Below are 15,485 nucleotides of genomic sequence, written 5' to 3'. Positions count from 1 at the left end.
ATGCTCAAGGGAAGGGTATCATTAAACTGGTATACTTGTCCTAATTCTAAAGCAATCCAATCTGGAATGCGGTGGTCACTTCAAATAACCGTCCGTACATCTTTCTATCACTAAATTGACTAACTTATTACATGTACTTATTTGCCAAGGCAGATTAAACTATACTGCCTAGTATAACTATACAAAATGATACCACGTGTTTTAAGTTTATTGGAAAAGAGTTTAAGTTTCGATGAATTCCAATTTAGGAAGATGAATTTGCGGTTTTCCGCTGATTTGCTCCTTACTTTTTATAATTTGAAATCCGTAAGATGAAGCTCCTGCACGTCCACAAGGCCGTCGTAGCTCCTCCGATGACTTTATCTATGTGGGTATTCTAGGAGAGGCAATCATTTAGGGTTACCTCCAGGTACCTCACCTCCCTAGAATAACCAATATGTTCACCAAACAGAATTGGGCTCGTTAATTTATCCCTGCTTCTGTGTCTGGTGAAGGAAACCAAAGTGCTTTTGCTGGGATATATATTTAACCCAACGCATCTGCACCACCCTACTACAACACATAAATTTTTTACTTCTACAAACATAAATTTGTGGCGTATGACGAAAGCCACATCGTCGGCGTAGCCTTAAGCGCAGCAATTAGATCATCCACCAACCTAAACATTTTGTCCTAGAAGGTTTTTTGATATTTATGAGCTCATAAAGATTACTTAATTATTTTGTTGCCTATTAACTACTCTATGACTTCTTCCTTGAAAACTTCACAAAGTGTTAATTTTTAGCAAACTGAAAATCTTGAATGAAACTTACAAACGAAGAAAAAAACTTGCCCTACTTTTCTCTGTATTAAAAAACAGAATAACATAAGCATACTTTAAATAACAGGCACGAGCCAAATGAACCTTTTCTCTTTAATTTTATTGATCAATTTTTTACTTTTTAACTCAAACCTTTTGTGACCCAAATTTTGCCAATTTTTTTTTTTATTAAGCATTCAAATTTATGTCACTTTTCATAAAATTTGTGGACTTTTTTTAACAAACTTCCACCGGGAGAAAAGTTTTATTTTATTTCTTCTTTTGCTTTTAATTATTATACGGAATAAGAAAATGGAAAATAAGAATTGATTACATACACAACTGCGACACAACTGAGTAAGTCAAAAGAGGATGAAGAAATTCGAAAAAGTTTTTAACTTCAAAATTTCAAATATTTTTTTTTAATTTTTTAATTTTTATAGAAAATTATTCAATAAAATTATTTATTTCATTAAAAATTAATAAAAATTTTTTCTTATTTGCTAATAAAGGAAATAAGAAAAACCGCACCAATTATCGACTAATAGAGTCCTTAAGGAAAATTAAATTTTATGAGAGTTTTTATGTTCCTTATTATTTGAATATTTTGAAAATGTTTTCATTGTTGGAAAATATTTTTTTGTAATTTTTTGAGATTTTTTCAAGTTACAAAATTAAAATTATAAAATTTAATTAAATATTTTTAAAGGATTCAGTAGAATGCAATAATTGAACTTATTTTGTTGTTGGAAGCAGGATTAATAAATGCCACTTTTGTGAAGAAATTTCTTATTAAAATTATAAAATATCATTAGTCAACTATGACTATCCCCTTGCCAGATGCATGCTACTGTAGGTATCTGGCCCGACATTTTGCTGTTAAATTTGATAACGGTATTATTTCGGTATTAAGATCATCTATATTTGCTAATATGTGAATTAATTCTGAATAAATTGAGAAAAACCTTTCTTATTATATTGTTTCTACCTTAAAATTCGAATTCATTAGAAAGTATTTTTGTAAATAATCTCTGCATCGCGCTTAGTAAAGTGGCCCCACTATGCTTTTCCAGTATATTTTTGTTACTTTCCTTAAATATAGGGATAGTGATATTGTTTTACCAGTCTTTTTGAATATGCTGCAACAATAAAGTTCTATTGAACGGATCCGTTATCTCTTTTTGAAGTTTCTCTCCGCCCTACTTGATCATTTTATCTGAGATTTGATCCATACTCGGGAACTTTCTATTTTTCAACTTATTAACATTACTTTTGACCATAGCACTTGTAAATGAAAACGTCATCCCAACTTGATATGTTTCATTGTCGCTTATATTGGTATTTTCTATAACTACATTATTGTACAAACCGCAAAAGTATTCCTACCATGCTTCGATTGGTATGTTAGAGAATGACAGATATTCGTTGATCGGCTTTTTTCGGTCTCTCACCATGTAATTCTCAGCTTCTTGTGGACGCCATAAAGATAATCATTAGAAAATTTTTCCCGATAATATTCTCATGTTATTCTTTTCCTTATTTTGCTTCCTAACAGTATTCCTTAAACGCCACAGGTTTTCACGATCAATTTCACCTCAAGCATATGTAAGTAATCGATCAAACAGACTGCTGGCCTTACTTCATTGGATTGTTTATCGACCTTCTCTAGTATAGAACCATTGTGTTCCAAACATAAGTGGGGATACCTCAAACAGGATGTTATCTTAGATAACACACAATGGTACTGAATAGGTGATTAGCTATCTCTACAGACTAAATCACTGTAATATACAAAAGTTAAATTCATTCAATATTTTGACCGTATTTTTTAAATAAATTTAAAATATTTAAATTAAATAACTAAATCATCATTGTCATTAAGTAAAATGTAACAAAATTGAATTTGACAAATTTTACTCATTAAATATTTTCGTCAATACTGATTCACAGATATACACACACACACTGTTTCACTGTCATTCACTAAAGACCATTTAAATTTATTTTTTTCCAAATTTTTGAATTTATCTTACTTTTTATCCTTGTTCTCATTATACAACATCTTAATGTTTTTAGTAATAAATAAATTTCCTTTTTATAAATTTCTAATTAATGACAATTAATTATTCTCTCTGTTCAAGTGAAATTTTCTCTTTTCTAATTTAAAACTGTACTATACAAAGTAAATAAATTTAATATAAACGAAATTGTTTTAGACGCCACTGATATCCTTTTGTATAACATTTCTAAATTTAAATTATATCCTTATACAACTTACATAATCACATTAATCTATTCGGAACCAAAAAAACATAATTTAAGGGAAAATATAATATCCAAATATAATAATGTTATACTAAACTATTAACTATAAATATTAAATTGCATAGCATAGAATAAATTTATTGATTTATCCTTAATAATAATATCAAAATATACACAATTATATTCCTTAGTGAGTGTATATGTATGTGAAAAAAGATCTTTACAATATCTCAAGTTTAATTATGTCAAATTCAGTTTTTTTTTTCCTATCTTTTTAATAAAATAAATTTAGTTTTTGGTTAATTTGAATATCATTTTACACATTTCATATTTGAAACAGAATCTTAAAATTGCAATCTACTTTTCAATTTACGAAATTATTATAATATAATTTGTTATTTAATAAGTTATTTACAGTGCTGTGTAAAAAACCTTAGCAACAAAATTAATATTGTGTAAAACAGAATATCTTTATGCGAGTTTCGGACCTGTTTGGTGTAAACGTCAGGGATTTAAAATGGTTTATAAAGGACTCGAGTTGATTCATGTAAAGGTGGGAATATGCAGATCCAGCGTATCACAATAAGAATATTTGGCCTAACATAACGTAAAACAATATTTGTTTCTCGAGAACGCAGCCAATCTTGTAATCATAGAACGCGTCAACTTTTTTGTTTGGCTCGTTATATTTTTGAAAGAATTTCCACCCCGTTTGGTGGGTTCCGTTTTATATTGTAAATTCTTCACGTTCACCGGGCTACTCAAGTCTAAAATATTCGCATATTGCAATGATGATCATTGACTTTTTCTCTTACTGGAACAGTCAAACCAACTTTAGTTTTTTTCATTATAATTTTAAAACTTTTAATCGGAATGACGTACCTACTCTATTCAGCGTGAAAAGACATTTGAATTTTCAAAATAGTTTTATATGAATGCTGGACTGCTCCTCTTCAATTGCAGTAGTTAGAGTGTTCACCATTGTATCTTCTTACAGCAGGAATTCCATCCAATCGATTTTATTACTGAAAAATACTGTTCCATTTTTCAAAATACCGCAATTCGAATAGAATTTCGCAAAAGAGATCTCAGATAATTTGTTTTATCGTATATCGTTATTTTAATGTTTTGTAAGTTCGTATGTCAATTACAATTGCGTCTCTGCGGACTATATCTGGTTGCTAATTTTTTGCACAGCACTGTACCTACAATGTATTTACTTATACGTATGTAAATACTCTTATATTAAATATCGTAAATTAATTTCTTTAATCTCTCTCTACAAGTTTTTATGTAAATAAAATATTTATGCGTAATAAAATATTTTTTGTCTTAAAATTTCATTAAAAATTTTAATATTTTGGTATCTTGATAGTTACTTATTAATTTCATCACTTGCCTCTTAAAAATTAAATTTCCTAAAATTGAATTTTATAATATTATATTTGTTTATTTAATATAAATTAAATTTATAATATAAATATGAAAAACAGAAAAAAATATTATTTTTGCAATAATTAAAATTTTATATTTTAATTTTAAAATATAATTAAAATAATTTTATAGATTAAAATCAAATAATATTAAGTGCATGTATGTGTGCATGTAGGTGTGTATTAATGTGATTCAAGCAATTATCATATTATGGTATTAATTTAGAGATTATTTCCAAATATAATATTTAGTAATCTTTAATCATTGATTATAAATGCACATACCATATGCACTTGTATATATGTATATTTACTTGCATATTTGATCATGATAAATTGTTAGGAGAATATAGTTTGTGGAAAGAGGAAAACATCCTTTAAAATATATATTAGCAATTAATTAACAAGAAAATTTAATTCTTTGTTAAAATTGTATTTGCAACTATTTAAAATTTAATTTAATTTAATCACTGCCTTAAGCTCAATTTATACAAAGTAAACTGAATTGAAAACAGGTAAAAACATTTCGTTCGGTCTTAACCAACTGAACTATACCCTGAACCTTGACAATAACATTATTAAAGCTCGAAATATTTAAAATTACGTACCTTTCACGATTGTGTGGCAGTTACCAGAATATATCAAGCAATTCAACAAAAAGTATTAGTCTAGAATTGAACCAATAATTGCCAAACTACAATAGATCCAATAACAATAGGTACAGTCCTTGAATAAAAATTAATAAACTTGTGAAAGTTTTATAATTTTTGCAAAATAAACAATTTGTGAAAGTTTTTTAGTGTTTGCTTTTGACGAGTGACTTTCTAAATTAACACTGAATTTTACGCTCGGTAAGAATATATGCATATATACATTTTGCCATACCGTAAACGACTAACTCAAGTGGTTATAAAAAGAAGTAATCATAAAATTGCTGATGAAATTTGCCACCTTTGTGATATCCGTGCGGAGCTAAAAATTTTATAAATTGAATGAGAACTATTTTATTGATTGAGGGAATTTGAATTTACTTAACCCTATCAGAGTTTTTTTTTTTACTTGGCATCAATAACCCTATTATAGTTATCGATGCCAAGTAAAATAAGACAATTCCCATCAGTTCTTTGCTTTTATAGGAATTTAATAAAAATCATTCGGTTAAAAAAAAAATGAGTTGCCAAAATTGAAATTTCTCTAAATTGTACAGGGTCGGAATAACTCGAAACAAGAAAAATACAAAAGCAATGTGCGTTCCAACAAAATAAGTCATTCAGTACTGTAATAGCAATAGTTAGCAAGTCCCCTGAGTCTGTAATTGTATACAAGCGTCACTTTTAAACTGACAATTTAGTTTCTTTAACTGTTATCATTTTCTCTTCGGACCCATCTATTATTGGAGAATTTTCCATTTCAATATTTGATTGTAAATATTTTCATTTTAAAAAATTTTACTTAAAACGGAGAATTTTAAAGAAATTAAAAAAAAAAAAATTCAATAGAATTTCTTCCTTAAAAATATTGATAAAATTCAAGGAATCTCGTCAAAGATATACATAATGTTATATTATAACATTACAACTATATAACAAAAAAAAAATTTATTTTTAGTAAAGAATGTTTTTAAATTTCCATTAAAATAAATATTTTATTCATGTTCGATAACAAAGTGGAAAATAACAGTGAAATTTTTTTCAAAAGAAAAGTTTAAAATTTCATTTAATTCGAACATACGATCAAATTGTATTCTGTACACTCCAAATGTCTTATTGTTTTATAAAATACACTTAAGTACATTCTTACTTACATAAAATATTTGTATGTACAAAGTCATGTACAAAACATTCATTACTCTTCTTAAAAACTAATAATTGATTCGTCAGAACACATTAATATGAAAACTTTCTTAAAATAAAACCATAAGGATAAAATAGTCTTGCTTTAGTGAAAATTAAAATTGGAAATAAAATGAAAATTTTCAACAAATCCATTAAGGATACGAGTAATGTTATATAATGTCCTTGACATTCACTATATACGATATGGAAACTTTCTATATTAAAATACACTCATTTTAACTGCTTGTTTGTTCATTGTTATTTGAACGTAAATTTTAGAGTTTAAATTTGTTATATTGTATAAGTGTTTATCTACATGTGTGTATATATGAAAATTTTTCTAAAGATACGCAAAACTTCTAAGGATATACAAAAAATTTTTATGTTTTCATCCTAAACACAATAAAATTTTTGCTTTCGTTCTCTTTTTTTTTCTTTCTTATTTCTCTTCGTATTCTTTAAAGATAAACAAGATTCGTTTTATCCGTTGTTTTTAATTACAGATCCATTTAAACTGCACACATTCATTCACGTACTTGTTGTATATTTCCGTCCAAGGATAAAACAACAAATTAAAAACTGAAATAAAATTAAAAAAAACATGAGAAAAACCGTAATGTTAACTTTGTTTTTATTCTCTGAGAATTCTTTTGAGTTTTCTGAAACTGTAATAAAAAAAAAGAAAAGTTTTTATTAAAAAGAGATAAAAAATATGAAAAGAATATTTTTAGAATTAATTTGTGCTACTTCTTGTATGTGTGTGTGCTCTAAAAACCCAAGGAAAAGTAAGACAAAATAAAAAAAAACAAAAACAAAACGCAATTTTACAAATAATTTTTAATGCAATCTTTTGAAATATTTGGAACAGTTGCTTACGTACACATGCATTAATTTTGTATAAGGAAAACAAACAGAAAAATGGAAATAAATTTGACATTAATTACAATGAACAACAAACGAAATTATGCAAGCGATCAAGATTGGTCGCGAAAAGAAACTTCATAGAACACTTATTTTTTTCCAAATTGATAAATTTTGTTGAACTGTAAGCAAATAATTAATGTGATATTAATAGTGCCAACCCTAAAAATATTTGACAAATTTCTTAATTTATGTTAATTTTGGTTTGTCATTGTGCATTAAAAATAATTTATATACAAAATTTCTTATTCCTTGTGTGTATCCCTCTCTTGCTAATACCCTATTTCCGCCAGTTTACCTTGCTCTTTCTTCACTGTCGTTCCTACGCGGAAAATTTCTAATTTCTTAATAAATTTCTAATTTAGAATAAAGATTGAAGATGACTTAACAGAAATGTGGGCAGAGGAATATATACCCTCCGATCACCGCAGCCAGCCATAGCATAGCATATTTCACTTATACTATTTCGGTCCCAAGTAAGTACCTGAAAATATACCTCAAGAAATTCGAAATGAGCTCCCAACTATGAAATATCCAAACCATTTTCGGTTTTTGACAACTTGTTTTAACATGTTAATATGTATGGGTGTCTCCTCGTCGTCCTGGCAGAATCTAGACAAAAGGAAGTGCCATTTTCCCAATTTATGCAAATGATATTTCACAAGAAAATGAATCCAATTGTGACCTACACCCTGCGCAGTTCTGAGGATAAATTCTCTGAGCAAGGTGGAAGGAACGATTTCGTATGATGATATTCCTCAGTTAGCCTCCAATAGAAAATTAAATTCCCTCTCAAGCAGAACACCAAGTTTATCTCTAATAGATATTGACAGTCCACAGGTGTGGACGGTCGTTTCGATTTTTTCTCTTTTCTTAAAATGAAGTCTAGTGTAAACCGACAAATATAGTCAAGTTCCTCCTCTTTGTTTTTCTTTTTCCATTGTGCGTTTGTGGTTCAATAAAATTGATTGCCTCTTCCCTAAATAAAAATACGTCCTTAATTTTTTATAATGGGTATTTTTTTTGTGCGATTAAAAATAATTTTTCAATTTAATATTAGCAATTTTTTCGAAAAAAATTAACAAATTAAACTCTTATGGAAATTCCCTATAAGCGAGCTTTTTTTATAGAGGAATCATAATATTGAAAATGTTGGGAACTTCAAAATTTTAGGCTATAAAACAGGTTGTCCTGCTCTGCTGAACAAGTAGCCCTTACATATACGCAGTCTTTACTGTAGTTCTAATCAAATGTTCTAGTTATTTTAAAATAAATCATGTGACAATGAAACCATAACATTCATATTAAATCAGGGCAATAAGTAAAAAAAAAAACAAATCAAATTACCCTCACATATGACATATTTTAGAGAATGAAAAGAATTCAAAAAAAATTCAATACAAATGCAAACCTAATTTCAAAATTTATAATTCCGGTTATAATTTAAAAAAAAAAGTATGGCAATTTATTTTCAATCATAAATTGAAACAAAGTTGGGGAAAGCTTACCTAATAGTTTCACTTTGTTCGTCCGTCTGTTGCCTTCTACCATCCAAGGTGAAAAACAAGATTTAGAGACGAATACCACATATTACAAAAACATTTTTCATCTAAAACAAAATATTTAAGTTTCGCTCGGCTTCCGAAATTGTGAAATGCCAGTTTTCGGTTCATTAGCTGCTCCATCGAGCTTCAGTCAGTAAATTAATCAGTAGTACGACACAATCTTTATGTTAAAATAAAAATTTTTATACTTCACTTTTAATATTTCTCCTAAATTTATGCAAAACTATATTATAACTAAGCATGTATTTTTTGTTGGAACCACCAGTGACAATTTCTGTATTTGAACTTTTCGAAGGAAACGTGCTATTTTGCAAACCATACCTTTAAGCGACTTATTTTTTTTTTTAAAAGTACTTATTTTATTCAACTACGCTACCTAAATAATTTTTTAATTAATAAACCCGTAATTACTAGAAATTTGAAAAAAAAATACTAATAAAAGCATTCTATTAAATTTTATTCATCAGAATAAAATAAAAATGTTAGTTTAGTTTCTATACAAATGAAAAAAAGGAAAATTCCTGAGCAACTACGGAAAAAATTGTTTACTGAAAAAAAATAAAACTTTTAATTAAATTAAAAAGTTTCGATTTCAGTTTAGTTTATTTTTTTATTTTAAATTTTATGTAGCATAAGCACCAGGATATTCACTTTAGAAAAATAAAAAGTGCAAACGAATTTTTCGCAATGATTACAAAACTCTTCTAAAAATTTTTATAAAATTTTTGAAATTTTGTAATAAAAAAAAAATTTATTATTTCTAATGTTTAGAATCTCTGTTTGTATTTGAAGTGCACACAGTAAAATAGTTGTTAATTAAGGCGAAATTTATGCACTCTATAGGATTTTAATAAACTTTTGATTATAGATTATTTGCAAATCATTTTAATTGTAGACTTTCAAAAGATCACATTTAAAAGTCTGTGTTTGTGGTTGCACTAGGAAACGAAAACAAAAAATATGATGTAGTCAGCAAATAACCGACAACAAAATTTTTTTTTTTTTTGGTTTGACAGTGTTTGACAAAAACACAAGATAATTGGAAATGTCCTTTAAGCACTTCTTTCAAATTTTAAGTACGATAGCAATATTTTAGCTAGCATATGTAGAAATATGGAAATTTGGCATTTAGAAAAGTTTAATTTTAGGGTAGAATACCCGAATTCTCTGAGAAGGAAAAATTTCAAGTGAATTTATTGATCAATCAATTTTCATGAAAATCTGTTCATCTGAAATTGAACTATACAAGAGCACACACTCAGCAACATCTATTCGAAAATAATTTATTTTCGTTTCCCTATCACGGGATGTAGTTACCCTTACTGAATGCAATATAATAGATAAAAACATCAAAAAATTTTCTTAAAGAATTAATTGGTATATTTCCAACTTTGTGGAGAGGGTATAATATTTGAAGATAAGTGGAGAGATTGGGAAAAACTTTCTTCTAGAGAAATAATATTACACCATTTATCGACGCGCTCCATTTTTGACCATTTATTGATCCATTATGGACCCGCTCAGTTAAAATGATAAAAAAAAAATTTTTCAATTTATTTTTTTGAAAGTAATGTTTGTCAACATTAAAACTTAAAATATTTTTATTTAATTTCCCATTTTACTTTAAATATTCTATGTATTCCAATTTCTAAATTCCAAATGCACTTCATATAACATACATAATTCAAGTGTACTACATATAACATCTTTGACATTAAAATTGCATATTAATGAAGCAAAAATGTGCATATTTTCAATAACTTTTGTACAACTATGAATTTATATTTGAAAAAATCTTTTCCATAATCACATTAAATATATACTAAAACATCCATCATAAGAATCATACTCGTATATACAAAACACATGCTTTTATTGACATACAAGTACATTATATACGTATGACATAATAAATAATAATGTTTGTATAGAATTTATAATTATAATAATACTTTAAGTCAGACCCAAAAAAGAAAAAAATTTTCAAAATAGTTATACAAAATCAAATCCATATAAAATAAACATTAAATTAAATTAAATCAAAAAATATAAATACAAAATTTTCCTTATTTTTTCAAAAATTCACAAAAGATTTTTATGTTTTTACGAGTGATGATTTATTCCAAAAAAAAACAAGAAAAAATAGAGTTGATCATGTCAACTTTGTGATATCCGTACGAATTTATTATCCTTTTGGCGAACAAATGTACTATAGACATTTTACTGTGGTGCAGACTATGACTTTAATTATACTGGCTTTGCTGAACAAGGAATATTTTGTTTTACTCGGGAAATTCATAAGATATATCACGGAGTGCCGAATTTATAGTATCATTCGAATGAACGTGCTCGCGGGAATAATAGTTGCTGTATTATTATATTAATTTATGACTTATAAACAAATAATTTTTCAAGTTGTAGCGTAGCTACCCGGACTACTGCCTCAATCACATCCAATTTAAAAAGCGTTCCGGCATTAATTATTCTAAGTCACTTGTGAAATTTTGGTGAGCTTAGCTCAATTATAGTTTTGGAGTTATCGTTGGAACAGATAAAAAGTAATGGTTAAATCGACTCAAAATTCGACCCTGATAAAAAACATATACTTGAGTTTATATCTCAGACCACTATTTCTTGTCGTTACGACCGCTAAGGAAAATTTATAATACCCTTTAAACATACTTTTATACGGGCATATAAAAAAAAACTAAAAATCAAAACATCCCCCTTTAAAATTACAAGCATACCAAAAATCACTCAAAACAAAAAAACTGAAAATTTAATCGAGTCGGAAATAAGTGTGTGTGTTTGTGTGTGTGTGTGTATTTTTATAAATAAATATTGTACCTATATTCTATGAATATTTTATTAATATAATACATTTATGTATGTATAGAATTTACACAGAAAAAAGAAAAAGAGAAACAAGTATAAAAAAATTATATAAATGATTCGTTTTTCCTTTTTTTAGGTCATATAAGCAAAAAACCAAAATAACAAACATAACAAAAACAAATCAAAAATATTCTAAAAATCATAATTCTCTGTGCTCATATACTTATGATTTAACTGCATATAGAAATATACACATACACATTTCTTCAATCTTATGAGAAAAATTCTCTTATTCTCTAAATTTTATATGTGATTGAACAAACGTATTCTACATAGTTATATTACAAATACTAAAGTAGTAACTATATATGTGCTAATACATAAATAGTATCTAAATTATATTATGGTTTATGTACATAGTATAATATTAGAAAAAAAATTGGCAATACATGAGATTGAAACAAATAAAAGAGAAACTATAATACTCATCACTATTATACTCATTCACTTCATTTTCTTACATATTATAATAAGAGTTGCCGTTTTTGCAATTCAAAACAGTAGCCAATTTTATACTTGTTCCAATTATAATTTGTACATGAAAATTCATTGCTGAGTGATAAACTACCAATGTGAATTATACCAGTCAGTTATGGTTAGAATAAATTTTCAGAATTGCAAATAAAAATTCCAAGTTTACAAACTAATTAAAATCAATAAAAATTCAAGAGTCATTGCTGTTAATAATTTAATTATCGAAGCTTTTTCTGACGTAGTTGAGTACCGGAAGAGACATTACTAAAAAGTAGTAAAATACTCTGTTTAGAATCAAGCGAAAACTCTTATTATATAATATTATGGATGCTCAAACGTATTATAATTTAGGTATTATTTGCGTAATAGAAAAATCCATAGAACTTGTATTTTGTTGAAAAAGAATAGAATTACATACATTATGTTTTCGATTTTTATGTAGGTCAACAACCGTCGTGGCATCGGCCCTATCTATTGTAACTCGAGGTGTACGGCTTTTTCAACTTATACACTTAAAATTTTATTTTGACGAAATTATTAAAACAATTATATTTACCGCATACAAGTTTATTGCACCCTCCAATTGGCGAGAACTATAAGAAAGAGAAAAACAGTTGTATTAAAGAGAATGAAAAATTAATTGTAAAACTTTACCTCGTTAAACTGCAAAACAGCAATATAGTTTTGTTCCATATAGAATTTCACAATTTATTCACAATTAATTTTATAGAATGCTTTATAATTGAGCCACAAATATGCACAAAAAGCGCACACATTAATTGAAACGAGAAAGAGCAGCATTGAGAGGAGTTTTCATTTTTAACAAAAATTGAGTGAATTATCAATCTTTCCCCGTGTTTTCGGGTTTTGAAATTCCTCGAATCCCTGCAAAAAATCAAATCAGCGGGAAATAGAATCACCGAACCCTACCCATATTACTCCGACAATATTTCTTTTTTTTTCTTTATACAAGGTTCTCGATATTTTTCGATTAATATTTGTTTTTAAACAGGATAAAAATATCCTAGCAAATCATATAGGTACTGTGATTTTGATTTTTATTAAAATTAACTTTTTAGCTTTTTCATTCATTTTAAATAAGGAAATGAATGACCAGAAGAAAAGATGAAAATAATTTCATCCCTTGATCCCTAAGCAAATTTTTATGTTTTTCTTTTCGTTTTTATACCCATTTTTTTCTCATTTTACATATATTTCGATTTTTTATATATTTACATACAAAGATGTATGTATGGTACAAAAATAAACAGAAAAATAAAAGTAAATATCTTTATTCCTATATTTTATAATCGATTCTTCTTGAATAATATGGGAAAATTGAGGATGTTATATAATACTTTAATTTATATTTTACGGATACAAAATATATTTTATAATGGGTTAGAGAATATAAATAAAATAAAATATAATTTGTCTATATAGGGTATGTGTATAACAAGTATAGAAATCGAAAAAATTTTTTGTATCATTGCATTACAACATACTCCCGTAATCTACATACGATACATCCAATGTCCAAGTTCATCAAATGAAACCCTTTTCAAATCGACTGGAATAATGACTAACAGAAAATTTATTCAAAGAACACATGAAAACAAATTATTCAAATATTACTTCTCTATTCCGGTCATATACTTATTTTTCCTCTCTCTCTCTCTCTCTTTCACTGTTTCTTCGCCTCGTTTCCATATCTTTTTCTTGTCTTGTCTAACTAAACAATATTTTTATATTCTTCTCTTCTCTGGTTGTTGTTGTCTTTTTTTTCAATTTCCGTTCGTTTCAACTCATCCATTAACTTTTCATCAACATTTATAAATACCAGCGTCAAACTGACTAACCATCATTTTACATGAAAAAAAATAAATAAAAAAATAAATTTTGTGTCCTTCTTGTTTATATTTTTTTTTTATATTTTTCTGCATGTATAAACGTGTATTAATCGATTTTCTTTTTCTTTCTTATTTTAATTTTATTTTCTTATTTAGGCACAAGCAGCTTTAATGTATGATGCAGTATTCGTTTTGGTTGAAGCATTTAATAAAATTTTAAGAAAAAAACCAGATCAATTCCGGAATAACGTACAACGTCGTGGACAACCCTTAAATGGTACAATTAATAGCACATTAAATGGTAATAATAATGTTGGAAGTGGAAATTCTGGCCGACCATTGGATTGTAATTTATCAAAAGGATGGGTTAATCCATGGGAACATGGTGATAAAATATCACGTTACCTTAGAAAAGTATGTTTCTTTTTATTTTGGTTTTTAATTTTATATTACGATATTAAAATATATTTAATAAATTTTGTAGTTATGGCAAGAAAAATAAAGTTGGGTCGAACAAGTGGTATGTAATGTAACACTTTTTCCTTCAACAAGTGAAAATACTGTTTTTAAAAACAATCTAGCTATTTACTTCATTATTAGTATTACATTTATTCAAATACGAATATATTTAAAAAATTGCATACATTTAGGATGAGCAATGTATATTGCATACATTACTCACCCAAAATGTCTGACCCTTTGATAGAAGACAGAGAAAAACTTAATGAGGCGTTAATATAATTCTTGAATTTAAGGGTTAATTGCGTGAGCAAACAAAAATAATCACATTTTTTAATGAAATGGAATTTACCGTTAGCTTTTTGCATTTATAGAAATTTGAAAAAGCTTGCAGTTTCGGAAATATAAGGCACTAAAAATTCAAATTTTACAAATTTTAAGAGGCGATATCTTGAAAGCTAAAAAAAAATTTCTTCAAACAAAATAAAGGAGCTTTTACTTTTTGGAAGGGGTGGGGGGGCGTAAACATTTTCTTCTGCGGAAATAAGTTTCTAGTAAAGATATCTAAATAGATATCTTTCAAGGTGTAGAAATTTTAAAAACATGACCACGGGCAGACAGACTGAAACTAATAGCCACTTTTTTTCAAAAATATTTTGGAAAAGCATTAATAAAAGGGGAAAACAATATTGAGAAATTTAATTTTAAAAATAAATATCCTTAAAAACAACAAATATATATATATATACATAAAAATATAAATTAAAATGGATACCACAGGAGACATTTTCAAATAATCGCCAGGGTTTTCCAAGAAAAAAATATTTCCATAATTTTGATATTTTCTTATGTTGAGTTTTTTTTTTCCATATTTTTGTTATGGAGAGCATGTACTTAAAATGCTTATGACAAACTTAAGAAACTCAATTCTCAGAAATGATATTTAATATGTAATATTTGTTTTTTGTTTTTTCAATATTTAATAGAGT

General features: G+C 27.0%; 1 protein-coding gene across 2 annotated transcripts in view; it reads left to right on the top strand.

Moving 5' to 3' along the window:
• Window positions 1–15,485, top strand: part of LOC129614742 (glutamate receptor 1) — a 102,252-nt gene that overhangs the window by 59,148 nt on the left and 27,619 nt on the right. For both annotated transcript variants that reach the window (XM_055529591.1, XM_055529590.1), the window contains exon 6: window positions 14,194–14,451. In XM_055529591.1, coding sequence (XP_055385566.1) covers window positions 14,194–14,451 — 258 coding nt within the window. The remainder of the gene's footprint in view (window positions 1–14,193; window positions 14,452–15,485) is intronic.

This window comes from Condylostylus longicornis, unplaced genomic scaffold (assembly GCF_029603195.1).
Source record: "Condylostylus longicornis isolate FDR11 unplaced genomic scaffold, ASM2960319v2 ptg000119l, whole genome shotgun sequence".
Lineage (NCBI taxonomy): Eukaryota > Metazoa > Arthropoda > Insecta > Diptera > Dolichopodidae > Condylostylus > Condylostylus longicornis.
This window is presented reverse-complemented; position numbering and strand designations above follow the sequence as displayed.